The sequence below is a fragment of the Bufo bufo genome, chromosome 6 (genome assembly GCF_905171765.1).
Source record: "Bufo bufo chromosome 6, aBufBuf1.1, whole genome shotgun sequence".
NCBI classification, from domain to species: Eukaryota; Metazoa; Chordata; class Amphibia; order Anura; family Bufonidae; genus Bufo; species Bufo bufo.
In genome coordinates this window covers 35,168,590-35,188,703 of record NC_053394.1, presented here as the reverse complement: position 1 = coordinate 35,188,703, position 20,114 = coordinate 35,168,590, and the positions used below count along the sequence as shown (strand labels likewise).

The 20,114-nt window shown below is 42.6% G+C and overlaps 1 protein-coding gene and 1 long non-coding RNA gene across 2 annotated transcripts in view; one reads left to right on the top strand and one right to left on the bottom strand.

Moving 5' to 3' along the window:
• Positions 1 to 17,348, top strand: part of LOXL4 (lysyl oxidase like 4) — a 94,249-nt gene extending 76,901 nt beyond the window's left edge. The window contains exons 11-13 of the mRNA XM_040437145.1: positions 9,695 to 9,831; positions 15,492 to 15,603; positions 17,265 to 17,348. Coding sequence (XP_040293079.1) covers positions 9,695 to 9,831; positions 15,492 to 15,603; positions 17,265 to 17,335 — 320 coding nt within the window. The 3' untranslated portion in view covers positions 17,336 to 17,348. The remainder of the gene's footprint in view (positions 1 to 9,694; positions 9,832 to 15,491; positions 15,604 to 17,264) is intronic.
• On the bottom strand, positions 6,345 to 8,332 carry LOC121004787. The gene is made up of 3 exons (XR_005779830.1): positions 8,230 to 8,332; positions 6,620 to 6,621; positions 6,345 to 6,357 (listed from the first exon to the last, which is right to left on the bottom strand). It is a non-coding gene; the product is annotated as an uncharacterized LOC121004787 (long non-coding RNA).
• Positions 17,349 to 20,114: the final 2,766 nt, after the last annotated feature.

Here is a 20,114-nt window from a genome sequence, read left to right as displayed (position 1 = left end):
TTATTGACATATTCCAAAACGTCTGGTATGGCAGATACACCGGTGCCCCAAATGAGCAGCAAATCATCGATGTATCTGCCATACCAGACTATAGACTCCATGAAAGGATTATCAGCTGAAACAATGTATCTTTCTTCCCAATACGCCATGGTCAGATTGGCTAGGGATGGGGAGAACTTCGCCCCAATTGCAACACCTCTGGTCTGTACATAATATTATTGATCAAAAGAAAAATAGGAACATCGTTACTTCCGACACATAATGTATAAATTCTTTGAAATGCCTGCTGTACTTATGCAGATGATATTCAAGAGAGAGAATAGCAACATTATGTGGAATGGATGGATACAGAGATATCACATCCAAAGTTAACCACATATATTGATCACTCCATTTTTTCTTGGAAAAACTCTATATTACATCGGTGGTATCCCTGATATATCCCGGTGTTCGTTTGACCAGTGGTGGTAGGACTGAGTCCAGCCACTGGGCCAACCTCTCAAGTAAAGAGCCAATGCCCGAAACTATCGGGTGAAGAGGAGGCGGATTTAAACCTTTGTGGACCTTAGGGAGTGCATGTATAATCGGTGTTACCGGCATCTATACATTAAGGAACTCAAATTCTTTATGATTAATAAAACCCAATTCTCTCCCTTTCTCTAAAATCCGGACATAATCCCGTTGGTATTCCGTTAGGGCAGTGGTCGGCAAGCCGCGGCTCGCGAGCCACATGCGGCTCTTTACACACTTTAATGCGGCTCTTCTGTGTGCCGGGCGCCCGCTCCCCTCCCTCCTCTCGGGCGGCCGCCCCAAAAGTCAGGACTCTGCAGCTAGCCTCTGTCAGTGCGCGCCCTGTGTGCAGCCCCGGCGGCCGGCTCCACACAGCTCCAGTCGGGTCATGTGGTATAGGGGGGGGGGGCGTGACTTTCTGTGTAGCGCCGCGGCGGCGAGGCAGCATCCTCTCTCTGTCTGCCGCCCTCAGAAGAAGACTGTGCCTCCCAAATCAGCAGCGTGTCATCCGGTAGGTGTAGCAATGGCCTGGCCTGCCTGCCTCTGGGGACTCAATTTCTGTGACAGAAAAAGGAAGGGTTGGGGGGGAATGGAGGGGGGGGAGGGGATGAATATGAACTATATGCCTCTGGAACTTGGAAATGAGAGATGTGGGCAGGGCCAGGGAGAGACAAATGAAAGGGGTGACTGATGGCCATCATGGGAGGGGGGGTGGTGATTATGAATTAAGTGTGCCTAACTATGGAAATGAGAGATGTGAACAGGGCAGGGTAAAAAGAAAGGCGTGATGGCCATCATGGAGGGGGGGAGAAATGTGACATGAGGGGGGAGAAATGTGACATGAGGGGGAGAAATGTGACATTGTGGGATTGACATAAAAAGGGTTGATGTGAAAAGGGGGGTGTGGACATAAAATTGCGGAATATCGTAATCTAGGAGCCAGCAAAATAAGTTAGTGGCCAGGTTCTGAGGTCAATATATAACAGTACCAGTGAGGACTATTTGAGTGTGTTTTCACATACTTTTATATGTACTTTTTTAGTTGTATTTTGATTTTTATTTCATTTTATTTTGTAATTTTTTATTTTTTTTTTCAACTTGACTGCAGAGCCAGTGCAATGTGTGCATGCCTGTTTTATTACTTTTACTTCTTGCCTACTGTTTGGGTGTATCCATCAAGGTGGAGAACCCTGCTTAAAATATCCATGATGAGCCCCACTAATTTTATAATACTATTTACACACACATAAGATGCCATATATGCGTCATCCACAGATCCCCCATAACAGTGCGTCATCCACAGATAAATAACAGTGCGTCATCCAATATTCTCAATAAAAACTTATTGAAACTAAAAACAGTGTACCATCCTAAGTATTTTCGGTTTTAAAAATGTGGCTCTCAAAATAAATTTCAATCGTGGTTTTGGCGAGATTTGGCTCAGTTGAAAAAAAAGGTTGCCCACCACTGCGTTAGGAGATTCTCCTTTAACCACCTCCGGACCGCCTAACGCAGATTCGCGTTCCGGAGGTGGCAGCCCTGCGCTCAGCGATGCATATACGCGTCATCTTGCGATGGCCGAGATTTCCTGTGAAAGCGCGCACACAGGCGCGCGCGCTCACAGGAACGGAAGGTAAGAGAGTGGATCTCCAGCCTGCCAGCAGCGATCGTTCGCTGGCAGGCTGGAGATGTGATTTTTTTTAACCCCTAACAGGTATATTAGACGCTGTTTTGATAACAGCGTCTAATATACCTGCTACCTGGTCCTCTGGTGGTCCCCTTTGTTTGGATCGACCACCAGAGGACACAGGCAGCTCAGTAATATGTTGCACCAAGCACCACTACACTACACCCCCCCTCCTGTCACTTATTAACCCCTTATTCACCATTGATCACCCCATATAGACTGCCTGATCACCCCCCTGTCATTGATTACCCCCCTGTCATTGATCACCCCCCTGTAAAGCTCCATTCAGATGTCCGCATGATTTTTACGGATCCACTGATAGATGGATCGGATCCGCAAAACGCATACGGACGTCTGAATGGAGCCTTACAGGGGCGTGATCAATGACTGTGGTAATCACCCCATATAGACTCCCTGATCACCCCGCTGTCATTGATCACCCCCCTGTCATTGATCACCCCCCTGTAAAGCTCCATTCAGATGTCCGCATGATTTTTACGGATCCACTGATAGATGGATCGGATCCGCAAAACGCATACGGACGTCTGAATGGAGCCTTACAGGGGCATGATCAATGACTGTGGTGATCACCCCATATAGACTCCCTGATCACCCCCCTGTCATTGATTACCCCCCTGTAAAGCTCCATTCAGATGTCCGCATGATTTTTACAGATCCACTGATAGATGGATCGGATCCGCAAAACACATACGGACGTCTGAATGGAGCCTTACAGGGGCGTGATCAATGACTGTGGTGATCACCCCATATAGACTCCCTGATCACCCCCCTGTCATTGATTACCCCCCTGTCATTGATCACCCCCCTGTAAAGCTCCATTCAGATGTCCGCATGATTTTTACGGATCCACTGATAGATGGATCGGATCCGCAAAACGCATACGGACGTCTGAATGGAGACTTACAGGGGCGTGATCAATGACTGTTGTGATCACCCCATATAGACTCCCTGATCACCCCCCTGTCATTAATTACCCCCCTGTCATTGATCACCCCCCTGTAACGCTCCATTCAGATGTCCGCATGATTTTTACGGATCCACTGATAGATGGATCGGATCCGCAAAACGCATACGGACGTCTGAATGGAGCCTTACAGGGGCGTGATCAATGACTGTGGTGATCACCCCATATAGACTCCCTGATCACCCCCCTGTCATTGATTACCCCCCTGTCTTTGATCACCCCCCTGTAAAGCTCCATTCAGATGTCCGCATGATTTTTACGGATCCACTGATAGATGGATCGGATCCGCAAAACGCATACGGACGTCTGAATGGAGCCTTATAGGGGGGTGATCAATGACAGGGGGGTGATCACCCCATATAGACTCCCTGATCACCCCCCTGTCATTGATCACCCCCCTGTCATTGATCACTCCTCTGTAAGGCTCTATTCAGAGATTTTTTTTGGCCCAAGTTAGCGGAAATTATTATTTTTTTCTTACAAAGTCTCATATTCCACTAACTTGTGTCAAAAAATTAAATCTCACATGAACTCCTCATACCCCTCACGGAATCCAAATGCGTAAAAATTTTTAGACATTTATATTCCAGACTTCTTCTCACGCTTTAGGGCCCCTAGAATGCCAGGGCAGTATAAATACCCCACATGTGACCCCATTTCGGAAAGAAGACACCCCCAGGTATTCCGTGAGGGGCAAATTGAGTCCATGAAAGATTGAAATTTTTGTCCCAAGTTTGGGGTGTCATTTTACATATACCCATGCTGGGTGAGAGAAATATCTTGGCAAAAGACAACTTTTCCCATTTTTTTATACAAAGTTGTCTTTTGCCAAGATATTTCTCTCACCCAGCATGGGTATATGTAAAATGACACCCCAAAACACATTCCCCAACTTCTCCTGAATACGGAGATACCACATGTGTGACACTTTTTTGCAGCCTAGGTGGGCAAAGGGGCCCATATTCCAAAGAGCACCTTTCGGATTTCACCGGCCATTTTTTTACAGAATTTGATTTCAAACTCCTTACCACACATTTGGGCCCCTAGAATGCCAGGGCAGTATAACTACCCCACAAGCGACCCCATTTTGGAAAGAAGACACCCCAAGGTATTCGCTGATGGGCATAGTGAGTTCATGGAAGTTTTTATTTTTTGTCACAAGTTAGTGGAATATGAGACTTTGTAAGAAAAGAAAAAAAAAAATCATCATTTTCCGCTAACTTGTGACAAAAAATAAAAAGTTCTATGAACTCACTATGCCCATCAGAGAATACCTTAGGGTGTCTACTTTCCGAAATGGGGTCATTTGTGGGGTGTTTGTACTGTCTGGCCATTGTAGAACCTCAGGAAACATGACAGGTGCTCAGAAAGTCAGAGCTGTTTCAAAAAGCGGAAATTCACATTTTTGTACCATAGTTTGTAAACGCTATAACTTTTACCCAAACCATTTTTTTTTTTTACCCAAACATTTTTTTTTTATCAAAGACATGTAGAACAATAAATTTAGAGCAAAATTTATATATGGATGTCGTTTTTTTTGCAAAATTTTACAACTGAAAGTGAAAAATGTCATTTATTTGCAAAAAAATCGTTAAATTTCGATTAATAACAAAAAAAGTAAAAATGTCAGCAGCAATGAAATACCACCAAATGAAAGCTCTATTAGTGAGAAGAAAAGGAGGTAAAATTCATTTGGGTGGTAAGTTGCATGACCGAGCAATAAACGGTGAGAGTAGTGTAGGTCAGAAGTGTAAAAAAGTGGCCTGGTCTTTCAGGGTGTTTAAGCTATGGGGGCTGAGGTGGTTAATTTAAGGTAGGTGGTGGAGTCAGACAACAGGACCACTATCTCATGGTGATACATCTCCTTGTCCAGCACCACCACCGACCCTCCCTTGTCTGCCATTTTTATTATAAGCTCGTTGTTTTGTTCTAATTCTTTTAAATCCTTTGCCTGGGGGTTAGTAAGATTATGATATTTATATTTTGCCTAGGATTTTTGGACATGAATCACATGAAGTTCTTTTTTTACAATCTCCTGAAATAAGTCCATACCCCTTGTGCGTAATTTTACAGGGTAGAACTGGGAATTAGAGATTTAAAAATTCTGTTGTTCCACCTGTTCACACAAGTCATAACTCGTCTCAGATTGTAGATTCGTAAGACACACGACGGATAACTGTTCTTCGAATGACAGATCTTTAAATGTGTGTTCCATAGCCATCTCACCGTGTGTCCTCAGATCCCGAGACACATCATTCCACATAATGTTGCTATTCTTTCTCTTGAATATCATCTGCATAAGTACAGCAGGCATTCCACAGAATTTATAGATTATGTGTCGGAAGTAACTATGTTCCTCATGAGTCATGACGCAACAATATTATGTACAGACCCGAGGTGTTGCAATTGGGGCGAAGTTCTCCCCATCCCTAGCCAATCTGTATTGGGAAGAAAGATACATTGTTTCAGCTGATAATCCTTTCATGGAGTCTATAGTCTGTTATGGCAGATACATCGATGATTTGTTGCTCATTTGGGGCACCGGTGTATCTGTAATACCAGGCGTTTTGGAATATGTCAATGAGAATCCGTAGTGTCTTAGATTTACCCACTCATATGATCCTTATTCAATAAGTTTTTTGGATCTGAGACTTACAGGCATACATGATAAGATGGTTCTTACACAGACATACCGCAAAGAAGTATCAGGTAATACCATTTTGAAAGCTAACAGTCATCACCCTATATACACCCTTAAGGCGATTCCAACCGGTGAATTTATTAGGGCACGAAGAAACTGTAGCACTACAACAGCATTCAGCGAAGAATGTATCCAAATTAAATCTAGACTAAAAAACCGGGGCAACCCAGATTGGATGCTGATAAGGGCAGTTGGTATTGCATCCAAAAATTCGAGGGAGGAATTGTTATTTAAACAGAAATTCACTAATGTATATAAAAAAGTCAGGGATTCAGATCAACCTACTCTCGTTTCAACTTATAGCCGCCAGTTCACACAGATCCAGCAAATGATACAAAAATGCATACCTATTCAATTTGAAGATGATACACTTTATGCGGTTTTGAAAAAAAGGTTGCAGAGTAGTTACTAGACGACCTAACACACTCGCAACCTCCCTTTCACCCTAATTTTTTGCATGGAATAATAATAATACTAAAGCTACATGGATTAAATATATAGGTTTTTCCAAATGCGGAAGTTATCCCTGTAAGACCTGTAAGTATGTCAAACCTGTCACTAATTTCCAGAACTCCGCACACACTGAAACATTCTCGATCAAAAGTTATATCAACTGTAATACCAGTGGTGTAGGGTATGTAATCTACTGTTCGGAATGTGACCTCAGGTATGTGGGCAGCATCTCTAGGAAATTAAAAACGGGATTGTTAGAACATTTGAATTATATCACTTATACATCTGCGACAGGTATTTCCAATGCAGCGAGTCACTTCATTTTGGAGCATAACCGCCGAACCCATAGTTTCTGCGCTTATGCTATCAAAGAGCGGTGGTTCCTATTAGGGGATGGGATATGAGAAAACGTATTTTACAAAGGGAAGCATGCTGGAGGTTCAGATTGAACACCAGACAGCCCCCGGGCTTAAATCAAAGAAAAGAACTGATGTATATTTATTAAACACGTTCATGGACAGAATTAGATAAAAAGTAAATTGCAACTGCCATTTGTCTTGTGTACAAGGTAAAAGTAGGAAGACTATGGTGTCTCGTACTTTACCTCTGTTCACACCATGCGATAAGCTGAAAGCCAATGGGCATAGAAATGACGGTATTTCTTTTCAGTTTCTGATAAAGTAATACTTAAATACGCTTATTCACATGGTGTGATCAACATATATACAGTACAGACCAAAAGTTTGGACACACCTTCTCATTCTAAGAGTTTTCTTTATTTTCATGACTATGAAGGCATCAAAACTATGAATTAACACATGTGGAATTATATACATAACAAACAAGTGTGAAACAACTGAAAATATGTCATATTCTAGGTTCTTCAAAGTAGCCACCTTTTGCTTTGATTACTGCTTTGCACACTCTTGGCATTCTCTTGATGAGCTTCAAGAGGTAGTCCCCTGAAATGGTCTTCCAACAGTCTTGAAGGAGTTCCCAGAGATGCTTAGCACTTGTTGGCCCTTTTGCCTTCACTCTGCGGTCCAGCTCACCCCAAACCATCTCGATTGGGTTCAGGTCCGGTGACTGTGGAGGCCAGGTCATCTGGCGCAGCACCCCATCACTCTCCTTCATGGTCAAATAGCCCTTACTTTCAAAGTTTTCCCAATTTTTCGGCGGACTGACTGACCTTCATTTCTTAAAGTAATGATGGCCACTCGTTTTTCTTTACTTAGCTGCTTTTTTCTTGCCATAATACAAATTCTAACAGTCTATTCAGTAGGACTATCAGCTGTGTATCCACCTGACTTCTCCTCAATGCAACTGATGGTCTCAACCCCATTTATAAGGCAAGAAATCCCACTTATTAAACCTGACAGGGCACACCTGTGAAGTGAAGACCATTTCAGGGGACTACCTCTTGAAGCTCATCAAGAGAATGCCAAGAGTGTGCAAAGCAGTAATCAAAGCAAAAGGTGGCTACTTTGAAGAACCTAGAATATGACATATTTTCAGTTGTTTCACACTTGTTTGCTATGTATATAATTCCACATGTGTTAATTCATAGTTTTGATGCCTTCAGTGTGAATCTACAATTTTCATAGTCATGAAAATAAAGAAAACTCTTTGAATGACAAAGGTGTGTCCAAACTTTTGGTCTGTACTGTATATATATATATATATATATATATATATATACGATTTTATGTATTATTATATTTTAATTGTGGATGTCTGTTGATTATATATGTAGCACTGAACAGGGTGTGAGCTCCTTGTTTTGATGGGACAGGTGTGGTTTTCCCTCCTCTCGTTCCTCCCCCTTTTCCAGGGGGGAAGTGGAGGGAGAACCACATTTAAACCTGGACACTTGGAGTTATACACGATTACGACTAAGAACGTAAACTTCGAAACGCGTCAATTGTGCGGGATAGCAGGGATGTGTTCATACATGTGAAGCTGTTTTTGAAAATAAAGACTATGCAATGAAATCGCATTCAAGTGCTGGAACCCTTCTTTTAGTTTCTCTGTGATATGTGCCTTAAAGGGGTACTCCAGGAATTAATAAAACAAAATACTGAAAATAACTAAATTATAAATATATTCCCAAATACCTTCCATTAGTTATAATGGCTCTTTTTGTCGGTCTACATTAGGATCATTTTATTTATTCCCGGAGAACCCCTTTAAGTTATAGTTTCTCCTTCTGATTACACTGTACATACACTACATGGTCAAAAGTATGAGGACCCTCATTCTAATTAGTGGGTATGACCATTTCAGGTATATTTTTTCCACAATTAGCTTGCTAGGGTTGAATGCCCCTCTACTTTATGGCCCCTCTGCCGGAAGCCACTAAACTCCATTTTCTCCTCCTGTAAAGCTTAAAGGAGGAGGAATAAAGTACAGGACATCTTTAAGATATGGTTTGGTGTAGGAAAAAATTGACTGAAGAACAACAGTAACCCCAATCCTACTAAATATCTTTTAGTTGACTCATAATGCTGAGAGCGGACTAGGCCTCATCTCTCAAGAGCAGGACCCAACCTTAAAATATTTTTGGGTTTGCATGTATGTAAATCCCCTCAGCCAAGTTAAAAAATCTAGCGGAAAGACTCCTTACACAAGTAGAAGATTTTGTAGCACAGTTTCATCTTTCATGGTTTTTTAGTTAGGTGTTCAACAATTACACGTGGATGTGTCCTATACTTTTGGACATATTATGTACATTATAACGCAGTATTGGCCCACCAAGGTGAACGTTCTCTTTAAATGAGGACTCGCTGAAGATCAACTGATCACCGTAGGTCTGCTGGAATTCCTGATGTGATCACCACACCGCTGTAACTGGCAACACATTTTTCCATCAGTGGCCACTGCAGGACAAATGTGGTATTACAAGGGACCTATTCAAACGAATGGGTGACTAAATAATACATGGGTATGTTGAGTCCTCCAGATTGGCAACCACTCTTTGCATAGGGTTTATGACCATGTTATTCAGTGACAAGCTTGGGTTAGGTAACGGGCCTGTTTTTTTTGTAAAGGTTTTATTTTTAGAATTTATATACCTTATGCTCTTTTGTACCTTATTATAAAGTACAGTAAAGTTGCAAAATTCCTGTTTCTGTATAAATATGAATCACTCAGCACTTTCACCTGTACTTTTCTTTTTTACTTTTAATTCACCTTTTAATATTTTGTGATGATATAATTTTATGCATAGCCTGTAAACACGAATACATTTCCCTCTTTCATCTTTTAAACTAATGGATACTACGCGTCTGCTTCGGGAATCATAAAATGCCAAGCTGCATGTCTCGGATAGTGTGAATATAATTGTGCCTTTAATATACAGGAATACAAAAGAGGTATGAATGCGCCAACTTCGGTGAGCAAGGAATAACCGTGGGCTGCTGGGATACCTATCGGCACGACATCGATTGCCAGTGGGTGGATATCACAGACGTTGCTCCTGGGGACTATATATTCCAGGTGAGAGGGTCTTCTTGCTCATTTAAAGGGTCACTGAGTTCCCCAAAAACTTTTTATATGCCATAGAGAATTTTTTTTTTTGATTATTGGGCATCTAAGTGCGGAGACTCCCACCAATCGCTAGAACGAGGAGTGCCCCCTTTACTCACTGCAGACGAAATAATCAATCAAGACTAGTGTTGGGCGCGAATATTCATATCACAAATTTTAATCGCGAATATCGCCACTTCGAGAATTCGCGAAGATTTAGAATATAGTGCTATATTCGTATTCTCGAATATTCTATTTTTTTTTTTTTTTATCAGTAACCTCCTTTCTTGATTGCGGGCCAATGAGAAGGCTGCAATGTCTTTGTCTGAGCTTAGCAACATCCCTAGCAACCAATAGGAAAGTTGCCTACCCCTTACTATATAAGAACCCCCCCAGCAGCCATTTTCTGTAGTTATGTGGAGTTCTGAGAGAGAGAGCAGTGTCATTGCTGTGCTCTGTGCTTTACTGTGTAATTACATTAGATAGTTAGTTAGCTTATATCTATAATACAGATAGTTAGTGGGAGATAGTCCGTGTAGGTTAGATCCTGATATAGTGTAGCTGATAGGTTCTGCTGTCCATACATACATGCTACAGACACAGTGCTGTGATGTCACAACAATACTTAGTGCACCAATCAGTAATATGTAGTCAGACCTGCTAAAATGTGAAGTTGCACGTATTGCGCAAAAATATGCGCATCATTAATTGCCGATTTGCGCAATCGCGAATACATTGGAGCACTTGACTCTATCTGCATATAAAGCTATTGTAATGTTCTGCCGTGCCAACCATTTTCTCCAGTTTCAGTAAGATTCTTGCAGCTTAAAAAAATGTAGCAACAGTGACCCACGCCTGTATTGCACGCGCATATTACATTGTCGATTTTCGCAATCAAGAAAATAATTGCAAATTCTCGAATTCGCAAATATATGGTGAATATTCCCCCAAATATTTGCAAAATATTGCGAATTCGAATATTGCCCCTGCCGCTCATCACAAATCAAGACGGGTTCCTATATTTTCTATTGGGCCTGTCTCTTGCAGCAAGGAGAGACAGCAAGCTATCTAAGTGCTTCTCTCTCCTCCTTCTAGCGATCAGAGGAGCTCTCAACTCTCAGACCTGCACCAATCAAAACATTTGATATGTCTCTATGAAAACACAGTTTTTAATGATTTGGGCTGAGTTTAAAGGGGTTTTCCCATCTCAGACAATAGGGGCATATTGGTAGGATGAGAACAGAGCCCCGAAAGTTATGGAGGGTGCACTGTGCATGCGCAGCCACCCTACATTCATTTATATTGGGCCGCCGAAAATAGCCGAGCGCTGGCTCAGCCATTTCCATCAGCCCCATAGAAATGAATGGGAGTGGTGGCCGCGCAAGCGCAGTGCGCTCCTATTCACTACTAAGGGGAGAGCACTTGGTGGTGGCCAGAGAACGGAAAACTCTGCTCTCTGTGTAGGTGCAGGTCCCACCTCTGGGACCCGCACCTATCAGACAATGGGGGCATATCCTAGCGATATACCCCCATTATCTGAGATGGGAAAACCCCTTTAAGGCCTCGTTCACACGTCCGTATAGCTTTTTCAGTGTTTTGCGGTCCGTTTTTCACAGATCCGTTGTTCAGTTTTTTGTTTGTTGTTTTTCCGTTCCGTTTTTTCGTATGGCATATACAGTATACAGTAATTACATAGAAAAAATTGGGCTGGGCATAATATTTTCAATAGATGGTTCCACAAAAACGGAATGGATACGGAAAACATACGGATGCATTTCCGTATGTGTTCCATTTTTTCCGGACCCATTGACTTGAATGGAGCCAGGGAACGTGATTTGCGGGCAATAATAGGACCTGTTCTATCTTTCAACGGAACGGAAAAACGGAAATACGGGATGCATACGGAGTACATTCAGGTTTTTTTGCGGAACCATTGAAATGAATGGTTCCGCATACGGACCGTAAACGGGAAAAAAAAAACAGTCCTGTGAAAGAGGCCTTTTAGGCTGACTTTCCATGTTCAGTTTTCTTTTGGTGCAGATTTTAACCAAAAGTGGATCATAAAGTGAGGACACGTAGGAAAAACTATTAGATCAGATATTATTATATTAGTATAATTCACAATTAAGAGCAAAGCTGTCAGCAGAATACAGGCTACACTTTATGGAAGTTTGTAATCTGAATTGTATGCATACACAGGCTGTAGTAACACAATATGTGTCTGATGACAGGCAACAGAGAGAAGCTGCAGGGTATGCGAATTTCAAACTCACAATGTATTATTTGCACTAGTATGTAACCCCTTTGTTCTGTGGAAGCTGTAAGTTGACAGCATCGATAGCTATTGTCCTAACAGCTGGGTTTCCTTTTTCCCCTTTTTCTGGATAAAAGGCCTCCTAATGGAAAGTATCATTGGTCAGATTTTGAATCTGAAAACATATCTGTTACAATCAGTATCAGCATGATAACTAATATAGACAAATGTGTTGACAACTCACTCTGTAGCCTTCATGTCAGGTTTACATCTTTTTGATTTAAAGACTTATCCTCAGGATAGTTTTTAAGAAAAAAAGAAAAAAGAAAAAAATTGCTTGTACCCGCACTAGATCTAGTATAAAGTATTCAGGATAGCAACTAAAAAAATAGAAGCCTGCCTTCTGCCAGATGAACGCGATGATGGCACGGTGGAAGGTGGAGTGGAGGACAAATGGGAGGAGAGAGAAGGAGAAGAGGCAGGACGTGGAGCGCCGTGAGTGTGGCTTTGTGGGTTCTGACGGCGTTGCTTCCACTGGGCTCGGTGATGGGAGGCCAGGTGCCTTCTTAAGGCGATAGTCCCTAGGTGAGTGTTGGGCTTACCGCAACTTATGCGTTGACAGCACAGGCTGCAGATGGCAACACAATTGTCAGCAGCTGACACGTTAAAAAAAGCCTACACTGCGGAGCAATGTGCCGGCGTCCTGGGAGCGCAAGATGTGACCATGCATGGTGGATGGCTCACTCCAGATACATTTGCAGTCTGTTTTTTGCCTCCTTTGCCACTGCGAGTTCTGCCTGCTTCTCCTCCCTATCTGCTTCTCCGTCTCTCCATCTGAACTCCTCTCCTCTTTCGCTCTTGTGGGCACCCACGTGACGTCCATCGACACGTAATCATCGTCACCTTCACCACCACTGACATTAGAGATCTCGGAGTAGGCAGCAACAGCAGGGACCACCCTCCTTGGGCTGATCTGGGAACTGGGTCAGATCGCTGGGTGGCAGCCGTTGCTACTTCTTCCGATGCCAAGAATGACTGCGCGTTCGGTAAGGTCTGGGAATTGATGGGAAAATAATTCCTCTGACTCGAGTAGAGAGGCTATGGTGGTGGTGGTGTCTTTAGGGGTGCACACAGCAGAGAGTGAGGAGGGTGCAGATGCAGAGGATAAGGAGGGTGCAGAAGCGGAAGGCTGAGTGAGCCACTCAACCAGCTCTGGTGCGTCCTTTGACGTAATCGCACGCACCTACTCCAACTTCCCACTTAGACTCCAGCCTGGTGCACTTGCCCGACCGCTACCACCCCTGCGGAATGGCCTGCCTCTTCCTCTGCCTGTCATTTTCAAAATGACCCTGTGCCAAACTCCCTAGAGAAGAGCAGTATTTGTGGAAGCAGGTATATCGCAGGCTCAATCAGTATTTGGTGGAAGCTGGTTTATCAAACCTCTTAATCAGTGTTTTGTGGAAGCAGGTGTATCGCAGGCCTCAATCAATATTTGGTGGAAGCAGGTATATCAATCCCCTTAATCAATATTTTGTAGAAGCAGGTATATAGAACCCCTTAATCAATATTTGGTGGAAGCAGGTATATCGCACCCCTCAATCAGTATTTTGTGGAAGCAGGTATATAAAACCCCTTAATCAGTGTTTTGTGGAAGCAGGTATATCGCAGTCCTCAATCTGTATTTTGTGGAAGCAGGTATATAAAACCCCTTAATCAGTATTTTGTGGAAGCAGGTGTATCGCAGGCCTCAATCAATATTTTATGGAAGCAGGCATATCAAACCCCTTATTTAGTATTTTGTGGAAGCAGGTATATCAAACCCCTTAATCAGTATTTTGTGGTAGCAGGTATATAGAACCCCTTAATCAATATTTTGTGGAAGCAGGTATATCGCACCCCTCAATCAGTATTTTGTGGAAGCAGGTATATCGCAGGCCTCAATTAATATTTGGTGGAAGCAGGTATATCGCACCCCTCAATCTGTATTTTGTGCAGGCAGGTATATCAAACCCCTCAATCAGTATTTTGTGGAAGCAGGTATATTGCACCCCTCAATCAGTTTTTTTGGGGGGCAACAGGTATATCACACCAGTTGCAATTAGTTACTCCAATAGCTTTTGTCCCTCTATATAGCTGCGGTATTGCAGTAGAACCGCACACAACTGCTGCACAATACAAATGCACTATAATATACTTTCTAAATTATAAGTATATCACGCCCCTCAGTATATCACACCTATAGATAGCACACCTATACAAGTCCTTGAAAGAACTTTTATGGCCCTATTAGCTAGCGTTTGGTGTCCCTAACATTCTGTCCCTGCTCCACAAAGCAACCTCTCCCTACACTGGCAAAACACAGAATGTAAACTGGCTGCAAGATCGGGTTCTGTTATAGGGTTGGGGGTGTGTCCATATGCTGAAACCTCTCAATTGACTGTCCTGTCCCACCTGATGGATGTATCATGGGTCAAAGTTTGGCGTAATGCTAAAGAATATGGCGCATGCGAACATTGCCATATGTTCGCATGTTCGGCCAATCGCGAGCGCTCAAAGTTTGCCATGAAACGACCGCCGGGCGAAACGCAAGGCCATCTCTATATATGAATACATGTGGACTGCAAAAGACAAACAGTTGAGAATTTTTTACTAAAACCAATTACACATTGCATATGTAATTCAATCAATAAAAAAATGTATTTATGTGAAACTGTCCATATGCAGGAGATTTATAGCTTTTTTATTAGAAAAACGGAGCCTCGGGTTTAATTAGTACAGAATCCATGAGGAAAAAGGCACATAGCGGTAGAGTCTGGGCTTTTACAAATACGGTATTACAGATCCATGACATAGTTGTGTACAAAGAATTACACCTAAAACCATTACAAAGAGGAAACAATAAAACGAATAGAAAAATACAGCCTCAAATAAAACTTGAAATACCTCTTCTGTTTTTGTAAAAATCCATTCTGAAACCCCAATGATAATAAATCACTTTTTTTTTTTATAAAGAGCCGGGAATTTTTTGTGTTAGTTTGCAAGTTAGATGAAATAAATATGACCAAAAACCTTATCTTCCCAGCCCTGTCTCCAGCACCACATTACTCTTCATAAATCTATAGTCATTACCCACAATGTCATCGGGGTAAAGATACAATTCATCGTGCAGCTGTTTGATATATAACAGGCCCATTAACAGAATACTGGATGTGCTGACCTTGGGTCTAAGGTTTACGGCCATATTAGCTTGTGCGATGCATCTAGCAGATTGGCTGGGTGAAATTCCTATAGAGTCTACTAGATTGGAGAATTTTATTTCTTATGTTGTAAAATGAATAATATAGAGCGGCTGCCGTGTCTTCCTTATCATCTATAGGTCATTTTGAACCCAAAATTTGAAGTAGCAGAATCGGATTTCAGAAACAACGTGATGAGATGTCGGTGCAAGTATGATGGCCATCGTATATGGATGCATAATTGCCACACAGGTAACTATGCCTTTTAACCCAGGTATACACCAGTGAGGGATGAAGGCTGGCTTGCTCTAGCCTGGAGAAGCATCATACATAGAGGCATAATTGCCCCCATGTCTTTTTAATGACTTGAATTCCCTTGGTAACACTGCAGCATCTATGTAGACCATATCCTTGTGAAGGTTCCTACCACCCTTTAAAATTGGGGTAAGGCTAGTCAGCAATGGCAAGAAAAAACTAAGAATTACATTTTATTTGCACAGCTCACCCTAAATTTGCATAATCCAGACACTCCCGCAATATGAGGAAAAAGGCAGCACGGATGAATCCCCCGGATCTGGGGTCATGAGAGACTTCAGTAACAAATTTTCATTAGATCCAGCGTCTTGGAATTTAAAATAAAACTTAACTTTTATTTACATGAATAAAAAAGAGAAAAAGAGTAATGCATACCAACTCATTTATGTTGAAGTGCATGCATCCAAATGTAGTTCAGTGAACACACATCTGCGTGCCCAAGCCTACCAACCCTACAGCTGGCTATTGGCCCTGCTCTCCACCACCATATGAAGTGGCTCTGCTGCCAAAATAGAATGTTTTCCTGTTACCAACTTGCACCGCCAACACCCTAGACCAGGGCTGGCCAACCTGCGGCTCTCCAGCTGTTGCAAAACTACAACTCCCAGCATGCCCAGACAGCCTACAACTATCAGCCTACAGCAGGGCATGGTGGGAATTGTAGTTTTACAACAGCTGGAGAGCCGCAGGTTGGCCAGCCCTGCCCTAGATAGATGCCCTGCCAGCGCAAGAAGTATGAGTTTTTATAAGGTGGGGTAAGCTCAAGGACAGTTGGCATGGGGTCTGGCAAGGAAGTCAACAAATCTTGTCAAGAACATAGTGCTGGAACATTTTACCTGTCATCACACCAAAGTTCTACTAAAGACAGAGGAAGTAGCTCCTTGGGATGAGAAAAAAAAACATCTTTTGAGGTTCCTCTATGTTTAAAAATAGGTGGTATGTGTCATAAGGAACCCAACTTGAAAAACAAATCTCTTATATTCAGTGATGATATTTCTTGGGAGGGGTGAATATTTTAATTACCAAATTTAGAATACAAGAATTTACATATGTGACTGTAGGCATTTTCAGAAACACTCCTCATGAAATATAAGGGATTTATAAGGTTTAAAGGGAACCCATCACTAGGTTTGAGGCTACTAAACCACCAGTGTGTCCTTACACAGGGTTTAGCTTTCTAAAGGTGCCTGGCTGTTTCGGAATTACATAGCAAAAGAACTCACTAATACAAGAGATGTGTCTGGGAGATGAGTCCGGTGGCTTCAGATGTATACACAGTGACGCAAGGGATATTGCTTTCAGCTTCAACTGTGAGATACTCACGTGCTAAAACCCACTAAACTGCAGTCTGGTGGTTTCATGGACCCAAAACTAGAAACAAGTTACTTCAAGCAATGATAAAAACTCAACATTTTGCCATTATGTAGGTGCATGGAGCTATGAGTGTCACTATTATGGTAAAAAAACATTGCAGTTGCTATAGAAAGTGAAGAGCCCCACCTAGGAACCAAAAAATTGTTCACTGAGAAAACCATGGTGGTAAACGGGGCTTCCAAGTTGATAATTCAAACCGTTATCCTCTCATTTTCTCCCCTTAGGTGATGCATACAGTGCAGACTTAGAAGAAGAATTTGAGAACCAGCAAAGACTCACAAACAACCTTGTGTAGACCTGTTTACAATGGTGCTCCAGAAAAAGGGTCTATAGATATTAACATTTCATACAGAAGGAGATTGCGCCCTAAACCTGCCCATGAAAATTACACCGGACAGGCCACGTCTCTCTAGTTCATCGGATATAGTCTTTTCCAGACTGGCAACTGAATGGAGATCTGGGATGCATCTGGAAGATCAGTCATTTATCAAAGTCAAGTAATTAAAAAAATTAAATTACAGTTAAACTAAAAGGAGGACAACTTTTTGGCAAAAATGTAAGGAATGACCTTCACATGGTGCTTATAAGAGTCTTCCGTACTCTCTGTTACAGTATGGTTACTAGATTGTAGCAACTTGCGTTTGGTATCTGCATGACATGTTGTGTCTGACCAGGAAATCTGTCATCCGTATGTTAATTACCTTTCCCTACAGGACAAGTCACGAGACTACTAAGCTTCACCCATAGTGGCCACTATTTTTCAAATTAAGGCTGGAAATGATGCATCATGGGACTTATCTAGTTTACAAATATAATATTTATACATTTTCATTCTACAGTTTTCAGGTCAAATTTTTGTTGATATCCTACAGGCGGGTGACCAGTGCAATATAAAGTGACAATCGGTGCTTCTCTTAAAGGTGCAGATTATGTTTTTTTTTATATATAAAACCTGAAGACAAGTCAACCACATTCTTCAGGGTTACCCAATAAAAAAAACTTGCAGATAAAGAAATAATACTATAAAAAATATTTCACAAAAACTACTAAAATGTTTTGTTTTTTTAATGTACAAAAAGGTATGACCACAATTGTGATGTCTGTTCACCGTGTGCCTGAAATTAAATATCAAGTACATTTTGTATTTGGAAATTACTTTTATATTGTAAGAAAAAATAATAATAAGGAACGGTTTACATTGGTGTTAACACACTAATTGAAATGATTTCTCAGTATGAAAGGTTCATTAGAATTGACATTTTCAGCAAATTTTTTCTTCTCAACACCGCCAATATTGAATTCCAGCACTACTTATAATTAACTGTGGAGTTATTCTTGCCTCCTAATTCTTAAACCTGAATATACAAACATTTTTTGTAAATTTTTCTAAAATGCAACTCACGGTTCTCACATGTACAAGTAAAAGCTAAATTACAAAAAATAAAAAATAAACAATCATACTACCGGTAACTCCCCCCCAAACATTTTCTGGAAGTAGACACCACTTTATACACATACAGTAGATACCTTCATGCAACTTTGCGTTAAATTTCGTGCACGTTTACGATCAGGAGGGTGGCCGCACGAGCCCTAGAGCAGATGCTATCACACACCTAGACAGTTATCTCTACACAGCGATGGACTGGCCATCGGGAGTACCGGGAGAATCCCGGTGGGCCGATCGAATTATGGGCCGGCCAGGGCCGCCATCAGGGGGCCCTGGCCGCACGACCCCCCTGCACGCACAGTACACTCAGCGGCGGCATCACTACCAGACGGGGGCGGGGCGGTTATCAGCGAGGCCCTGATAGACTGAAGAGAGATGTTAGCCCCGCCCCCGGCTCAGCTGAATAGATGGATGTGAGCCCCGCCTCCTGCTTCGCCCTCCAGCGCAGCAGCGGCGGCATCACTACCAGACGGGGGCGGGGCGGTTATCAGCGAGGCCCTGATAGACTGAAGAGAGATGTTAGCCCCGCCCCCGGCTCAGCTGAATAGATGGATGTGAGCCCCGCCTCCTGCTTCGCCCTCCAGCGCAGCTGAATGAATGTGAGCCCCTCCCCTCCTGGTGCTCCGCCCCCGGCTCGCCTGAATAAATGGATATGAGCCCCGCCCCTACTGCTGCTCCGCCCCCCGTTTAGCAGAATGGATGGATGTGAGCCCCGCCCCTCTATTTGCTCCGCTGAATGGATGTATGTGAGCCCCGCCCCTTTATTTGCTCCGCCCCCGGTGGGCCGGTCAGTGGGCCGGTCTGGCTGAAGTCCAGGGCCACTTTATTGTCCCAGTCCATCCCTGTCTCTACACACTCCTTATGAAACAGAAACACCTTGAGCGACAGTAAGGTGTCCTGTAACTAGCCGAGAAACCACAGGTGGCAGCACAAACTGTATTGGTTAGGTGGCATGTGATTACAAACCAGTGATTAGGGACAACTATGAGTCTATAACCTGAATAGACAGTTAGCCGCTGCCCCATTGTTGTGTTCAGGTCCCGGTGTACATGTGCGAGTATGCGTAGCTTCACCACACCAGGTCTGATTTCTTAGATGGAAGACCACCTGTTATCTCCTATATCTCCCTTATTCCTTTATCCAATAAATCCCTTGCTGTTATAAGAGATCAATGTGGAGCTATAACAGGAGTATTCCCTGATCACCTACAGTATTAAGGGATTTACAACAAAGGGTTATAAATTCCTTAATAGGCAAAATGCCAGCTTTCGGCCAGACAAAAACTGTTGCATGCACTTATGCCGGAAAGCAGCCGGATCCCTGCTGGATTTTATTATAGTGAATGGGGTCAGGTGGTGAAGAGCAGTATCTGGTGAACTCCAGCAGGCTGTTCTCTATTGGTAGATATTGCCGGATTGTTTAAGCGCAAATGTGAACCTACTCTAAAAGTGTAACCCAAGCTCAGTTGTATCTGTGCTATCTGAAGGAGGAAGGCAACGCTCTGCAATAACATCAATGACCTAGTCTGGTGAAGCCTAGAGTTGAAGAGGAGCAAGTATCTTCAGGTTGTCCTTTAAAATGGCCAACTCGGGACTCAGCTGATTGCTGCCAGTTTGCTTATCATCGC